Raw genomic sequence first — 17,953 nt, forward strand, 5'->3', positions numbered from 1 at the left:
ACTGAGCAGAGACATGAAAGGTGTGTTTGAATACAAGTAAAATAGCTTCATTCTGCATTTCAGCAATTCAACATTTACGCCATTTCCAACTTCCTGAAATTAGAATCACTTTCTCTGAATAAAACTATAAATAGACAAACATTATCGCAATATATATCAAGCCAAAGGAAGAACCGTTAAAGCCTCGAATACCATTAGTTGCATTGAGAGCTAATAATCCTCAAAGCAGGGAATCCATTTTTTTTTCATGTACTTGACCTATCTAGATTGTGTACATGAAGGTCAAACCATTATTGATGGGATCTACCTGTACAAATTAAAGCATAAAATCAACCCATGAAACGAACAAGACTTCTTTCTGATTTCCAATAGGTAGACACAATCTACTAAAGACATCCGCCCAAGATAATTTTTAAAAATGATTTTCTTTAAAAATTATTTTAAAAAGCACTGATTTCTTTCGAGAATGAACCACTCTTAGTTTTAAATGGAGAAATTCAAAACTGTTTAGTATGATGGGATTATCAATTTAACGGATGAGTTACCTTTAAACCCTTCCCAAAAATCATCGCTACAGGACAGGATTTTCTGGGTTTGTTTTAAGCAGAACCAGACAGTTCCATAGCCACTGAGCTCAGTTCCACTGTCTGCAGTTGTTTGGTCAAGTTTCAGAATGCAGCTTCTACATGGTTGTCCAAGAAGAATCTTCTACTGATCTGTTAACCTCGATAAATGATATAGACTCAGTAGCAAAGAAGCCCAGTTATATCACAAATATTGTTCCAAAGGAAGCAGGCTAAATTCACAAAAATCTAGAGAACTAAAGCTGGCAAATTCATAAATATAGTGGAACCTCAACTATGCGAACAGCATGGGCAGGGAGTATTTTATTCAGATAATCGAATTTTTGGATATCATCATTTAGGAGCTTGCGAACTTGTTCGGATAACTGGCTTTCGGATAATCAAGGTTCCCCTGTACATGTTGCTGAAACAACCTACAAATAATCTGCACAAGCTTAATGCTTTAAAGAAACAAAATTACATACATTGTTTCTAACTCAGTTTCATCTTTTTCATTTATACCAACTCAATCGATGATCAGTATCTGCTTATTTGGCTTGCTTTACTGCTTTAATGTATGAAGGGTGCTTATATCAAAACAGCGATTTGAAAGGTATGCTGAACCTGTCTTGGAACAAAAGAGCTTTGTAATGTTCTAAACTGAATAGCAGCCCTGAATTCATGCAAAATAAAGAACTGGAGATCTGAAACAAAAATTGCTGGAGAACCTCAGTACATCTGGTAGCATCTGTGGAAAGAAGGCAGAGTTACCACTGAGTCCAGGACGACTCTTCATCAGAACTGAATTCATGACTTTGCTCATTAATAATACTTCAGCCAGGTCGCTTAATGTCATTGCCAATTATTGTTTAAAAGGAACAATTTTAAAATTTGACCCAAAAGACAACCATAATCCTTTGTAAATCTCTTGGTTTTGAAAGTTGGAGCTGATTATTTAAAGCAGAAGTTTTAATTATTGAGCCCAAGATAATTTTTAAAAATGCTTTTCTTTAAAAATTATTTGAAAAAGCATTGATTTCTTTCGAGAATGAACCACTCTTAGTTTTAAATGGAGAAATTCAAAACTGTTTAGTATGATGGGATCATCAATTTAACGGATGAGTTACCTTTAATCCCTTCCCAAAAATCATTGCGATCTCTTCGCACTGAAGTAAACTTGCTGACATCATGGTAAGTGCTCCAAATGTATAAATATCGATCTTCAGATCCACTTATTATATACGTGTAATCATGACTAAAAGAATAAGATCGCAAAGAATGTAAAAAGTCTCAAATATCTATGGTTAGAGGAGAACTTACTGAAAGAATAATCTAAAATTATGTTACGAATGTAGCACTTAAGACTGTGAAACATGAGAATCGGGTTAGGAAAGATAGTTTCCATTAACCTTAGTTTAATCAGCACAGTTCCAACAAGGTAAACTATTGGAGGAAATTCAAAGAATACTAACCTGAAACAGAATTTCACTTACATTTGTGCTACTCAGAACTCTGAGGTCCCCATCTTTCAGCTGGGTTCCTTGCAATTTCCTGGCTGTATAAGCCCACAAATAACTGGACTAAAATGAGAAGGCTCAGTGGAGCAGCAAATGTGTAAGGAAATCCTTCCTTCCCCCATTGTAGGTCAGATACAATCAGTGATATAATGTCTCTCTCCCAGGTGGAAGTCAACACCACTTGGTAAAATAGAGCATAAAAGGCCCACTATCAGCTAAAAAGGTGCCAGAAAAATGATTGCACAATAAGTTGGCTGCTCTTTACAGCCCTACAAATGGGCAGCAATCTGATCAGTGGAAAACTTCTTGGCATCCTTTGAAAATTGCAACTATGAATGTAATCTACTAGGAAACCTTAAACTGCAATGTTGCTCTATTCTGCACAGACTGTGAAACACAAAAGGAACAATTGGTCATTCCAGTCCAAAGCGAGCTTCTGAACAAGAATATTGTCTAAATACAAGCTATCCATGGCATTGAGTAAAGTAACAAAGATTATTTAATAAACTTCAGTTTTCACAAGAATATTTTATCCCTTTTCCCATCTCTCCATTAATACAATAACTTCCAGAGTGAAAGCTTCACAATGTTGTCAACAGTTTCAGTGGAAATGTACCTCATGTCCAAACTAGTTATTCTCTGTTTTGAGTCCTAAGTTTTACTTACACTAAAGCCCTTAAATGAAGGGCATCCCAAACCACTTCAGACAGGCATGAACAAAACTGATGTCAAGATAAAGGGAAGATAGAGAGCAGTTACTAAAATCTTAGTCACAATAGCTGGGTACTCTAGAACAAGAAGTGGGGTGCTTTCAATAGAAAATTTCAGAAAGAGAGACATGGGCACCTAAAAGAGGAGGAATGCATAGGACATCAGAATAGGAATGGTTTTGAGGGGTGTGGGTCAAATACTGGCAAATGAGACTAGGCCATACTAGGATGTCTGGACAGCATGAAGGAGTTGGACCGACGGCTCTGTTTCTGTGCTGTATGACTATGACTAGAGGAATGGAGGGTCCATATTTGGTGGGTAATGTACAATTGCATGTGGCATGTGAGGTGAAGGCAGTTATGAAACTTGACAGTAATAAGAATTTAAAATTGGAGATGCTAAGAAACTAGGAGCCCCTATCAATGAGAATGAGCATAATAGGCAAGCATCTGGTGTGCTTGGAGTAAAAAAAATTGAATTGAAATAGTATGCTTCTCTGTCTGCAGATGTTGTTTGGTTTATTGAAAATTTCCAGCATTTCTAGATTAGATTACTTAGTGTGTGGAAACAGGCCCTTCAGTCCAACAAGTCAACACTGACCCACCAAAGCACAACCCACCCATACCCCTACATTCACCCCTTCACCTAACACTACGGGCAATTTAGTATGGCCAATTCACCTGACCTCCACATCTTTGGACTGTAGGAGGAAACCAGAGCACCTGGAGGAAACCCACACAGACACAGGGAGAATGTGCAAACTCCATACAGTCAGTCGCCTGAGACGGGAATTGAACCCGGGTCTCTGGCGCTGTGAGGCAGCAGTGCTAACCACTGTGCCACCGTGTCGTTTCTATCTCCGATGTCCAGAATATGCAATGTTCTACTTTTAGATTTGAGGCAGCTGAGGCTAGGCATTTTGAGTATGGTTAAATTTTTGGACAGTGAAGATATCCAGTTGATAAGGAGATCATTGAAGCAATTGAGATCAGAGGAAACTAATATATGAAGGAACATTTCAGTACATGGTTGAGGCATCAGCGGAAGCAGACAAATTCAAAGTAGTAGTAGTTGTTGGTAGAACTAGACATTTTATTGCACAACTGAACAAGTTGAGATTCCTGGGATTTTAAATACATGTACATATTTTACTCCAGAATACCACATGTAAAAAGGCACAGCTGCCATCACTCCTAGTGATGCAATATATCAAGTAACTCATCATCAATCCACACAAATGTAATACAACTGGAGAAAGCATTCACTTTGGGAGGGGAGCATACATACTCAGATACAAGTGGTTATTCCTCTCGTTTTCAAGCTAATGTTTTCCAAGACCAGTAAGAAAATCGGCCCCAAATCTGCATAAATGTCCCACAGAATACAAACTGCATTTGGATAGTATTATGCAACATGAACAAGCATTACATAAAAACAAACAATTCAAGTAGGACCATAGGAATTTGTTTTACTAATAATTAGCATTAAGTTTACACTAACTTTGAGAAAGCGGCATAGTTAACCACATAACAACTGGACTGTCTTGCCCAGAGATGCAGCAGAAACTAGAACTGTGATGCCAACCGATAAAGAAGTCCACATACTCACCTAAAACTTGCTTTGATTTGGCTACTGCTATTGACATAGCCTTTATATTTCATTGAAATGGACAAATCTCTAAGGTCATACAGGCGAATTCTTGAATCATTGGAGGTCACAAGGATCTAAATTTAAGAGTTCAAAATGTTAAGATGTACACTATTATAGAAACAGAAGTCGTTGCACCCTGCTTCCCAATAGATATACCCACCTTATTCTCACCAGGTAATGGTTCAATGCCTGTGATTTTTCTCCCAACTCGATTTCTCCCCCTGGTCGAGCGCACATGTATCTGTGTGTGGTACTTCAAATGCTGGGGAAAGGAAGTAATACATCACTTACAGCTTTTAAATAACATTATGAAAACAGAAATTGACTATGAATTTATGCAGCAAGATTAGCCTTTAAACTGTTTCGCATACAAAATAAAGCTGTCAAGTTTCCCTCACATGGCAGTAATACAGCTGTGGATGGAAATCAATTCAAAGACTGAAACGAAATCCAACTTGTCCAATGAACTTGCATTACCTCTGTATCATAGAAGATGCATCTGCCATCGTAGGTTCCAATCACTGCGTATTTGCCATTTTGGCAGAAGTTTGCTGCTGTTATTAGTTTTGTTTGCCCATCAATTTCATTCCACAATGCTACCTTCTTGTCAGGTATATTCCACAAACGGAGTTTACCATCAAGTGATCCACTTAAGAAGTACCTATCATCCTGAGTAAAAAAAATCATAAATAGTTAGAAAAAATTAATCTTATTGGTAAATGTAAGGCTTGAGTTTACTAGGCTTCAGGTTCTGCTCCCCTGTGGTTGCAGAAGTATAAAGTAAACTCAGCAGGTCAGAAAAAGCAAATCAGAGAAACAAGTCACCTATACCATGCTGGCATGCTTTTAACACTAATCCAGCAAAGATAAAAGAACAAATTTCAGAGTTATTGTCATTCTTATTTGGACAACAGCGAATCTGGAAGGAACCTCTTCCAGGAGGGGAAACTACATTTCTGGCTTCAGCATTTTTACATATTAAGTGTACTTGTAGAATCAAGTTGCACTAACTACAGGACTTAATTACATTATACAAACTGAAATGTCAAAGTAGTAAAGGACATATTAACCAACAAAATGACATTAATTTTAAAACTTGCCTGTTCACCCCAACATTACTGAACAGCAGCAGGAATTCTCCATTCCTAAAGCATGTAACAATTAGAACTCTGTAATTAGCTAACATGACATTCTTCCAACTGATGTGAGAAAGATCTTGCCCTTTGCAAAGTTTGTCAAATTGGCACATAGCAAAAATCACTAATTTTAAGAACAAATATTATGTGAAAATGCTTTCAGATGTTTTGAGATTTCATAAATGCTATATTGACAAAAGGGCTTTCTTCAAAAATAAGTTTTTTAAAAATTGCAAATCTCTTTGTCGTAGCATATACAAAGATTGAATGTTTACTCCAATTAGCAGTGCTTTGAAGGAAAAATATGAAACTCATTGCACAGATGAAATTACTCTCCTCCTGTAGAAGTTACCATCCACCCTGTCAAATAATATTCATTGGCATAGCTGTTCACAGTAACAGAGTCAACAGGTGTAGGTAAGGTTAAGCTAACATGTATTCAGGAAGTAAAAGACAGACTGCAGAGATAAAGACCCCAAAAGAGTCAGTAACAAGCTAGTAGGTTAGAGTAAAATGCAGAGGACATGAGTTTGTCTATTTTAATGTGGATTAGAAAAATAAATATTTATTTGAAAATGTTATTTACAGGGTTACAGTGAATTGAATAATGTTCACAATTTGCTGGTATGCTTGTACACAATGATCTTAGCACGGTTACAGAATTAATGAAATAGATTTCACTATCAGATGACAAATTTGAGTCCAGAGAATTGATTCCCTGTTTGCTTTATAAATTCTAGAACATAGATTAGTAGAACAAGGGCAAGCCATGTCTAAACTAACCCTGCCCACACTGGCCCATATCCCCCTGTTCCCTACTGATTTGTGTCTGTTTAAATGCCTCTTAAAACATTGCTATCATGCTTGCTTCTACCATCTCCCCAGACAGTGCATTCCAGGAAACAACCACAGTCTGCATAAAAAAAAAACTTGCCTCACATCTGTTTAAACTTTCCTCTTTTCACCTTAAATCTATGACCCCTAGTATTTAATATTTCCACCCCAGGAAATGATTCTGATTATCCACCCTGTCCATGCCCCTCAATTTCATACTTCTCTATCATGTTGCCCCTCAACCTCTGACACTTTGCTGAAAGCAATCCAAGTTTGTCCAACCTCTCCTTACACTATAACACTCCAATCCAGGTAACATCCTGGGAAACCTCTTCTTGCATAGTCTCCAAAATCATTACATTCTTCCTTGGGGCCAGAACTGCACACACTATTCCAAATGTGACCTAACTAAAGTTTTATACAGCTGCAAAATGACTTACCAACTTCCGTATTCAGTTCTCTGACCGATGAGGGTAAATATGCTGTATGCCTTCTTTACTACCTTATGTACTTGTGTGGCCACTTTGAGTGTGTTCTGGACTTGCACCCCAAGATCCCTCCATAGATTAGTGAATCTCAGGGTCTTGTCTTTTGCTGCACACATTCCTCTTGCATTTAATCTCCCAAAATTCATCACGTCACACTTGTCTGAATTAAACTCCAGCTGCCATTTCACAAGCCAGCTTCCAACTGATCTATATCCGGCTGCAACTTTCTTCACTATCCACAACTCAACCAATTTCCATGTTATTGCCAAACTTACTAATCAGTCCACTAACATTTTCATCCAAATCATTTGCATAAATTACAAACAACAGCGGTCCCCCAGCACTGATCCTGATCCTTGTGGAACTTTTTAATAAGTCATGACGGTTTCAATTAGGAATGCTCAGAAGAACAAGGTTATACTCATCCTAATCTTGTTCTGTACCCGTGTCAGATTGTAAGATGATCTTGTTACAATTATACAGAGCTTTGGTGAGATCAATCTGGAGTACCATGTAACATTTTGGTTAGAAAGATGCCTCATCTTCCGTCTCAGGACCATACAATCACACGGCATCAACATCGACTTTACTAGTTTCCGAATCACCACTCCTCCCCTCCACCCCCCACCTCACTCTAGATCCAACCCTCCAACTCACCACCACCCTCTTGACCTGACCATCTTCCTTCCCACCTATCCTCTCCACCCCCCCACCAACCAATCACAATTACATCCCCTCTGCATCCACCTTCCCACCTACACTCCCCCAACCCCACACCCACCACTTTATTTATCTCTCAGCCTCCTTCCCCCTCCACATTCCTGATGAAAGGCTTATCTCTGAAACATCAACTCGCCTGATCTTTGGATGCCTCCTAGCTTACTGTGCTTATCCTGTGCCACACCTTTTGACAGTAATCTTGAGTACTGCTTTAGAGATCTTATCTTTCAATCTCCTACTCACTCCCTGAAATCATCTTTCAGGACCTCATCCACATTCCTACTCAATTCATTGCCATTAATGTGGACCAGAACCTCTAGTTGATCATCTTCACCCAGGTCCTGCAGCCACTCTATAACATACTTTAATTTGGCACAAGATCAGCAACATATCATCCAGAGTCATGCCAACGTGAACAAATCCTGACAACGGAAATTGCTTTTACTATTGCACAGCCATTCTTCTGCTTCCCCTTTGCATAGCTGACACACCTGTGCTACTACCTACCTGACACTGGCTGCACTCACCTGATGAAGCATCAGCCCCACCAGTAATCCAGACAAAAACTAATTTGCAAGCAAGGTAGTCTCAAAGGACCTCTTCACCGCCTGCCTTGCTCTTATGCCTGTCTGGTAGTCATCCATTCTCTTGTTTCCTACACACTTCAAACTTTCTAACTAAAATACTAAATCTTGTACAAATGTCCTGTGTGATATCTTCATTAAACAAAGTAGTTTTATGAACCGGAAAGTGTAAGTTGCATCAAATTATCCAAGAGATAACTGGTTTGATAGCAGTGCTTAATTCTTGCAGTTTAACGGATAGAATTTTGCAGCTGGTTCTGAATTTGCACTTAATGATCTTCAGACTGTTGATCCAATCCATTATGTGATGATGTGACCATGTCCCTAAACATGAAGTGTAGTACTTTGCCTCTCAGATACAGAGCAGTGACAGAAGCTGCTGCTCAAGTTCTGAAACACAGAGCTCAAGTGTGTGCAGCGAGCAACATTTCCTACAGTGCATTTCTCTAGGACACTTGGCATGCTCAAGACTTCACATGCAGGATGTACACTCCACATTGCTAAGCTGATCTGCCATCCCATAACTTTAAATACTACTTATTACGACTAGAATAATTGAAGGCATACCAGTATCCACAAATATGCTTCTTTGTTGTACTGAGGTAGAAGCAAACTGCAGGAGGCTGAAAACAGTAGAATAATAAAGGAGTAACTCTTCCTCACTCGTATTCCCCAAACTCCTGTCTAATACGCTCAATAACCAAAGCAGCACTCTCTACAGAATGTTGTGGTTTAGAAAATCTATTATTAATAAAAGGAAATGCATGTAGAAAATCCTTTATCTGAACATTCAAAAACCGAAAAGCTCTGAAATCCAAAAGGATTTTTTTTGTGAAGTTTTTTTCTCATTAACAAGGTTCTCATTAACCCAAGTCGACACCCACTCGATGCATGTCACTCAGATGCAACATGGAGGGCGTGGCCAAGCTTGGCTTGGGGTTTCTCTGTGAACGCCCCCAAGTCGACACCTACTCGATGCGTATCACTCAGATGCAACAGGGGCGCATGGTCAGGCACGCTCCTAGTTAGAAGTCTGCTTTTCTGTTTAGATTTGTTAAGCTTTCACCTTTAAACGCTCTCATTCTGAAAACCAAAAAATTCCGAATTCCGAAAAACAGCTGGTCATGAGCATTTCGGATAAAGGATCTTCTACCTGTAGTTAAATATATATGTTACTTACTCTTGGGTGAAAAGCTATTGCTGTGACAAAGTCTATATGTTGAAAGCAGCACAGACATTCCCTCCTCGAAATATGCCACAATCGCACAGTTTTGTCCATTGAAGATGACAGCAAAAAGTAGTTCTGTAGGGTTAAAACATGAAGATGTTGAGAATATTTCCAGGGAGACGATAAAACGAGGGGAAAAGGGTAAAATGTGAGGAGTAACCTGACACGCAATAAAAATTCTCAAAAAGACCATCTATCACCTACAGCAATAAAGCAGATTTGCTTTATTTTAGATTTCTTTTCGAAAAGCATTAAATGTTGTCAGGTACAAAGGCAAGGGTAGCAAGAGAAGACAAAAACAATTGCAGCACTTAAAAGGGTAATCACCTGGTCTTTTTGAGAATACTTTACAGAAGTTCTGTTTTTTGGTTTTGCTATAGTCTTTCTTATCCTTTAAAACATTTCAATTCTCCAAGCTAGTATATCATACCAAAGATTCCAAGCAAATTTTCATATACAGAGTTTGCTGTCTTTTATAAATGGTTATTTCTCCCAGTTTACATTTAACAAATGAATATAAATTTAAGAGATCAGAAAATGAAGCAACCATCCTCATTAATAATCCTCCCCATCTTTCCTTTCCCAGCTCTCTTCCTAACTTTGATCAGACGTAAGATGGTTATCTCATTTGACAACATGGCAGAGAACACATGTTCAGCTGTCTCCTCAGCATCAAACTATTTGCTGCTGAAACACTCACCCATTTCTTTACTTGCTTCAAGGTTCAACTGTTCTAATTTCTACCTTTTAGCTGACCAGTACCCTGGTCAGTTGCTATCTGGATGCTAAGCTACACCTTTGCTTTCAGTTTCCTGTCCTCTCCAAGGCCTCCAAATTAAAATTCTCATTCACATTTAATTCCTTCATGCTTTCTTTATTCATCTTTTAGAACGTTCCCTAAGCCTACATAGACATTGCTTGTCTAACAGCAGCCTTTGTTCACGATTCTCCTTGCTTGCCTCATTATAAGTAGTTATATTTTCAAACAGTGAAGCTCCATTCTTGAGAATTTCTTTCCATTTTTCCCTCTCATCTCTCTCCCCTCCTTGAAAACTTACTCAAGATCCAAAACTTCAGCCATGCACAAGGTTACCCGTCTAAAATTCCTTCTGACTTTGGGAATCAATTTTTCTTGCTCTGTCTCAAATCCTTTGGAATATGGTTTACTAAGTTAAATTCAAATTGTTATAATATGAACTTATTAGATTTGGCCCTCAGATGGAATCTTACACCCACAATTCACTGACATATAAAGACTTTGTTACATGCATTACTTTTAAATGTACATGAATATTGTAGATGTGATCTATTCTTCTACCTTTGACCACGAGAGGTCTAAAAGATCAGCAGTGTGTCCCTTGTATTTACAAAATGGGTGCTGCCGAAATGGTGCATTTTTGTCTTCAGGATCAGACTCTTCTGTTCCGCTATATGCCTGAGAATCCACAGCAAAGAAAATACAAACTCATTTGGATTCTTAGAAAACAAGCTTTACAAAATTCACTCATATTTTATTGATGTAACGTCACCATTTAGTTATATGCAGATGTATAAAATTGTAGTATAATTTACAAATTTACATTACTTTAATATCAGAATTACCTATAAAGATAGATAGACTGTTCCAAAAATGAAACAATTCACTTTGGAATGGATAAATTGGTGCAGGTTTTTTTTATAAGAAATTAATTCTCTAATATCAAGTTAGAATAATCAGATGTAATAATGAGACTAGGTGGGAACGTTGATAGTACTGATCCAAATAATGAATGGCCTGCTGCTGGTTACAATCATATAACTGTAATCTTTCCATCAGTAATATTCTAAGAGAGTTTTGTTTAATTTGCTGTTTATGATAAGCTTATTCACTTCCAGGATGTTCAAAACTATTACAAAGCTATTGTCAATGTGCTCTTATCACAAATAGAGGGGAAATTAATCTATTGTGATTGTGTAAAATGGGTGACAGAAAAATAGCAGTCAGTTAAACTTTCAACCAAATTCCCTTTTTTTTTGACAGAAGTCAGTTGAAAAAGAAAATCCCTCAGGATGCAGTAGACATATTTCTTCTGGCTTTTTTCTACTTCTGCCAAAACCCAATTTTATCCCCATATTTATTCTGTATTTAATAAGTACAATTTTTATCTGTTCACATACCGTGTCAGTGTCAGACTTTGAAGAATTCAGGCTTTCTTGTGATGGAGATGGTGACACACGACCTTAACAAAGTTAGAATACTGTTACCAATAGTAACGAAAGAATATATTGTCAGGTTTATCACTCCCGCAGTATTAAATAAAACTAGCAAACCATACAACGTCATGATTTTCCCTTCCCTCCTACCCTGATGCAAATTTCAACTCTTAACTTGCAACAGCTATAATTTACTTAATGCACATGACTGTCACAATGACTATGATCCATCCACCTCAACATAAAAAAGTGACTTGGCTTGAGTACTGATTGAAAAGGCTCTGATATTTTACTCCAAATCGATTACTAAAACTTTGGTTCTAACCTGACTGAATTTCCTAGCTAACTTACACACTAGAAGCTTCCTTTCTGCTTTGATACATAGAATTTACTGTAAAAATGAAAAGCACATACAGTCTGCGTTGGGAGCTTTCAAAAGGTATCTTCCTCAGCAGCCACAGACAATTGATGGGACAGAAAATTCAACATTGTTTTCCAAATCAAAATGTTGACTTCATGAAGATAGCAAAGCAACTTATCTACAAAAATTATCTTATATAGCTAAGAGGTTCAGGACAAGAACAGACTTTGCCAACTTGGAATTTTATTTATTTCTGCTGTGAAATCTTATTGTGCAAATCGTCCAATGCAATTCTTTACATTTAAACTGTTTGCCACTTTCACCATTAAATCCTCATTGTTCCTTTAATTCTTATTGCTTTGTTGTTAATATCAGAGATTTTGAAGGGCTGTGGACACAGATTAGAGAATTTTACTGCATATAGAACACTCATGAGAAGTTGTTCAAAGTGAAGATGAGTTCAGCAGGCAGAGGAAGATGGTGGTGGATGAGATTGGTTCAGACCTTCTTTACAGGCAAAATGGAAAGCCCTGAGATCATCCTGACGGGGACGGACACGAAAAGGCACTGTCAGTCAATTTTCTCCTTTCACCCCTCTCATTTTCTTCAGGTCAAAGGTGTGGCTATGGGTACCCAAAAAGACCCAGTTAAGTCTGTTTCTTTGAGGAATGCATGGAACATTCTGTTCCACACATACTTAGGGCCCTCCCTACAAGATCTTCTCTCGTACAATGACATCATTGGTGCTGCTTCCCTCTCTTGTCCGAAATTGGGAAGCTTTATCAATTTTACTTCCAATTTTCACTCTTTTCTCACCTCCATCTGGTCCATCTTTGACTCCTCCCTTCTTCGACATCTATTTCCATTTCGTGGAATAGGCTGGCCACCAATATCCAGTTACCTTGACTATACAACCTCACACCTGTTTCCTATAAGGACTCCATTCCATTCTCCCAGCTTCTCCATCTTCATGGCATCTGTTCTCAAGATGCCACCTTCCACATTCTGGCTTCAGAATTATCCACCTTTTTCCTCAGCCAAGGATTCTTCATTACCCTGGTGGACAGGGGCCTTGGCTGTGTTCAGCCAATCTGCTTCACTTCTACCCTCACCACTTCTCTTCCCTCTCACAATAACATAGGGACCCTGGACCTCACTTACCACCCCACCACCTGAGGATCTGAAATCTGAATATAGGCTGAAGTAATAGTTGTAGTCAGGAACAACTATTTAATAGATGGTTTTACTAACATAGGCAGCAATACAAGGCTTTTTAATGCAAATAATATGACAAAATGGCTTCTAGGCTGCAAATTGACAATTCTGCTTAAAGCTGCATAAAATGGCTTTTAACCCTGCTAAAAGCTGAACTAACCACAGTCTGTCTCAAGAAAGATTAGCAGACAATGCTTCCTTTACAGCGTAGAAATAACTAAACTAGATAAGACATTACTGGTTATCCTAACTGACCTTGCAAGTGCAGATGCAGAGACTAGGTTCGCAAGATAGGAGTACATGGATGTTGGAAAACAAGGTTAGTTCCCAGGAAATATCATTGGGCTAAATTGCTGTCAATAAAGTCATTTCATTAAAATTGATTGGTAATTGTTTGAATGTGCTCTATAATGATGGCCTGTACTTCTGGCAAAAAAGATATAAAAATGTCTTTGTTTTAAGCCACGTGCGCAGTTTTTCCAAGGAACACTGAAGTGTTTAACCTGTGTTACTGGACCACGTGTGCCTGGCTGAGATTGAATAAAGTGGGAAATCTTACAGAACCAGACTGAATTGCTAGTGTTTATTGACCGATTGTGGAACAGAGAGAGACACCCCTTCACCCCCTTGTTGAAAGGGTGCAAGTGCAAACATATTGTACGAGCGACCACATTTCAGGAAAACCTACCTTCAGTGTTGTATTTCATTCTCATGTTATTGAAGTAGTCCCAAGCATTTTTTAAAACCCATATTCGTACAACATTGTCTTGACCAGCTGTTGCAAGTAAACGGCCACAGTGTGAAAATTTCATCGTCCATACAGCACCCTAAAAGCAAAAGTCCATTACTTCAAATTTCATTCATTAAAACATCAAATAAAAACTACTGTTCTTAACTTCTACAGCACAATGAATAAGGAATAATCTGCTCAAGCATTATTACAACACAGCCAGCAATTAAATAGTTAGCAAATATATGACATTACAAAATTTTAGCTCTAAAAATTACATTCCACAATTACTCATTACACACTTGCAAAAGTTGACCAGCAAAATAGGTTTCAAATTAGTGCACAAATCACAGGCTTGGGGATACTCCTATACATTTCAATGGAGTGACTTGCACAGCAATTTTATAGCAAGATTTTCATATGTACAAACATCCACAAAACTGAAACCGAATTAGACAATAGACAGAAATCAGTGACTGTGTTCTTGGCTTTTTCCCCTGAATGCTGAATCTTTTGAAATGTACAGATTTGACTTGTTCATACAGCAGCTCTGCGAGCAACAACACTGTAGGCTTCATCCATCAGGCCACCAGCATATCTTGTATCCAAACAATTAAATTTCTGGGGTGTAGGTTTGCTCGCTGAGCTGTAGGTTTGGTATCCAGGCTTTTCATTACCTGGCTAGGTGACATCATCAGTGGCGACCTCCAAGTGAAGTGAAGCTGTTGTCTCCTGCTTTCTATGTTTGTCCTGGATGGGGTTCTTGGTGATGTCATTTCCTGTTCGTTTTCTGAGGGGTTGATAGATGGTATCTAGATCTATGTGTTTGTTTATGGCATTGTGGTTGGAGTGCCAGGCCTCTTGGAATTCTCTGGCATGTCTTTGCTTAGCCTGAACCAGGATAGATGTGTTGTCCCAGTCGAAATGGTGTTTTTTTTCATCCGTGTGTAGGGCTACGAGGGAGAGAGGGTCGTGTCTTTTTGTGGCTAGCTAGTGTTCGTGTATCCTGGTGGCTAAATTTCTTCCTGTTTGTCCTACGTAGTGTTTGTGGCAGTCCTTGCATGGAATTTTGTAGATGACGTTTGGTTTTGTCCATGGGTTGTACTGGGTGTTTTAAGTTTGTTAGTTTTTGTTTGAGAGTGTTGGTGGGTTTGTGTGCTACTAGGATTCCGAGGGGTCTCAGTAGTCTGGCTGTCATTTCTGAAACTTCTGAAGTTTCTGAAAAACTAACAAACTTAAAAGACCCAGTACAACCCATGGAAAAAACCAACGTCATCTACAAAATTCCATGCAAGGACTGCCACAAACACTACGTAGGACAAACAGGAAGAAAGTTAGCCACCAGAATACACGAACATCAGCTAGCCACAAAAAGACACGACCCTCCCTCCCTCGTAGCCCTACACACAGATGAAAAAAACCATCATTTCGACTGGGACAACACATCTATCCTGGGACAGGCTAAGCAAAGACATGCCAGAGAATTCCTGGAGGCCTAGCATTCCAACCACAACGCCATAAACAAACAAACACAAAGATCTAGATACCATCTATCAACCCCTCAGAAAATGAACAGGAAATGACATCACCACAAACCCTAGGAACCCCATCCAGGACAAACATATAAATAGAAAACAGCAGACAACAGCTTCGCTTCACTCTGAGGTCGCCACTGATGTTACCTAGCCAGGTAATGAAACATCTGGATGTCAAACCTACAGCTCAGAGAGCAAACCTACACCCTAAACCTCAACCTGAGCTACAAACCTTCACAAACCGTGCAATTAAATTTCTCTTATTAAGACTAAGTTGAAAACACAAGATTTTTAAAAATTGTACGATATGATTGATGTGGGTCTGTGGAGAAACAGCAAGTGCCTAGCATGTGCAGTAGGTCCTAAAAAGCCAATTAAAAGAACATCAAACATATCATCAATGAAAACATGCCTGCAATTTAGCAGATCAGAAAACAGCTCCTGGAGTGATGCCTATCATACTTTGGAAACTTAATTTCCTTTTGGACAAACTGTTGATGTGCTGATTAGTTCAGACGCACACGTTGTAATAATGATAGTGATTGTATTGGAAACACAGAAGTCTCACTCTAAGATCAGACAATTTAGCAAAAGAATCACAACACAAGGTCATTCACACAACATGCCTGTGCCAAGTCAATGAAAGAACAATTCAATTTGTCTCACTCTTCTGCTCCTCTGCACAGCACTTTCTTCTTGTTTTTCAAGTGCATAACCAATTAAATTTTGCAAACTATTATTGAATTTGTTTGAGTCACATGATCAAGCATTGCATTTGTCATAATAACTCACGATGCAAAACAAATTTTCAGTCTCACACATTCATCTTATGCCAATTAACTTCTGATCCCAAGTATTAGCTAGAAATCCCTGCAGGATACTGTGACCATTTGCAGATTGAAAAGGACAAGATCAGCTGTGAAAACCTCTTGAACTGAAGAATCTGTTAACATCATTTTGACTTGTTTACAGAAAACAGTAAGGTCACAAAGGACTATCACTGTTCACTGGGGAAACAGAACTCCAGGTTCAGAAACCAGTTAGAAGAAAAAGGGAAAAAAAGTGTCAAGGGTAAAAACATTTTCAAAATGCAAAATATCAAACTAGGAAAGAACTCAGCTGAAGGTTTTGAAATAAATCTTTGCAAAAATCTGACAATTAATTTATGAATAATGCTGTAGTATTTATTTCTTAAATACAAACACAGGAGAACTCAACACCACTTTATGACTTCAAAGGGCTAAAAAGGCTATTAACATTCTGACACTGCCTTTGTTAAATTAGACAAGGGTGACAACATCAGTTGCAATATTTTAGAACAAATGACACACCAAAAAGAACAAACATCTTGAGGCATTAAGAACCTTCGATGTGGACTTGGATAGGATCAATATATTGCATTTCTCACAATGAGACACTTTATTCTGTTAACTATTTCATCTTGTTGTGGCATTGTTATAAACTAAAATTTTCAGGAATTTGAAATGGATTAGAAGGTCTATAATTCTGACCCAACAAAGTACCAAGACAGTTCCCCATTACCTGCATGTTCAAGCCATGATTGTGTCTCAGTTCAAATATTTCCATGCCTTAAGTTCACTCTGCTAAATCACCAAAGTGCTATTGAAGCAGGGACGTAGAACTCTAACATATGCACCACTGACCAAATACATTAACTACATTCTATATTACTTAAAGTCAGCAGGCCGAGAGAGAACAGATATATGGAGAAAAAACAATGGAAAGCACATCAAGCCAATGTTACGTTGTGCCGCCACACTCTTACCAGACCACAGGGGCTGCTCTCTTATTAGAGAGATGCTGCTGGTGGTGATTTAACCAGAGGACCACCAGACCTCAGGCGAGGGAAGAGGTTGAGAAAGGAAGTCCTTCATGGTAACCTCAAACCAGTGATGGGAATGGAATCCATGCTGTTGGCATCATACTGTACTGCAAACCAACGATCCAGCCAACTGAGCTAAACAGATTCCCACAGCAAGACAATAACTCTCCAGAATAAAGGAAAAATGGACAAAGTACTCTAACTACCTGATAACTTGCAAATAAAACTTGGTAAAAATCTTGGAAAAGAGTAGAGAATAGGTTCAAATTTGAAAAATATTTTTCACAACATTGACCTCCAAAGGCCAAAATTATAATACAAATTTAGCCCATCTTGTGGGCCTTTGTATGGTTTTGATCAATGTTTAACAACTGATTTTGGCAGCCTGTACCTAGCCACAGAAACAAGAGTCAACCTGCTGGACATACAGAACAGACAACAGGACATTGAACCTATCAACAAAGACTGCATACTCAAACTACTGGACCTGTGCCTCACAACACAATTCACATTCAACAACCAAATAGATGAACAAATCAACGGCACACCCATGGGCTCACCCATCTCTGGACTCCTAGCAGAAGCGGTAATGCAAAGATTAGAACAAACAGTCTTACCGCAAATTCAACCCAAACTCTGGGTCAG

General features: G+C 38.5%; 1 protein-coding gene across 2 annotated transcripts in view; it reads right to left on the bottom strand.

Moving 5' to 3' along the window:
* Window positions 1-17,953, bottom strand: part of wdr44 (WD repeat domain 44) — a 67,765-nt gene that overhangs the window by 2,384 nt on the left and 47,428 nt on the right. For both annotated transcript variants that reach the window (XM_072594807.1, XM_072594808.1), the window contains 8 exons: window positions 13,889-14,027; window positions 11,589-11,650; window positions 10,750-10,866; window positions 9,384-9,506; window positions 4,919-5,110; window positions 4,602-4,703; window positions 4,400-4,515; window positions 1,691-1,818 (listed from right to left, as the gene is read on the bottom strand). In XM_072594807.1, the coding sequence (XP_072450908.1) occupies window positions 1,691-1,818; window positions 4,400-4,515; window positions 4,602-4,703; window positions 4,919-5,110; window positions 9,384-9,506; window positions 10,750-10,866; window positions 11,589-11,650; window positions 13,889-14,027 (979 nt within the window). The remainder of the gene's footprint in view (window positions 1-1,690; window positions 1,819-4,399; window positions 4,516-4,601; window positions 4,704-4,918; window positions 5,111-9,383; window positions 9,507-10,749; window positions 10,867-11,588; window positions 11,651-13,888; window positions 14,028-17,953) is intronic.

The sequence above is a fragment of the Chiloscyllium punctatum genome, chromosome 25, assembly GCF_047496795.1.
Source record: "Chiloscyllium punctatum isolate Juve2018m chromosome 25, sChiPun1.3, whole genome shotgun sequence".
Classification (NCBI taxonomy): domain Eukaryota; kingdom Metazoa; phylum Chordata; class Chondrichthyes; order Orectolobiformes; family Hemiscylliidae; genus Chiloscyllium; species Chiloscyllium punctatum.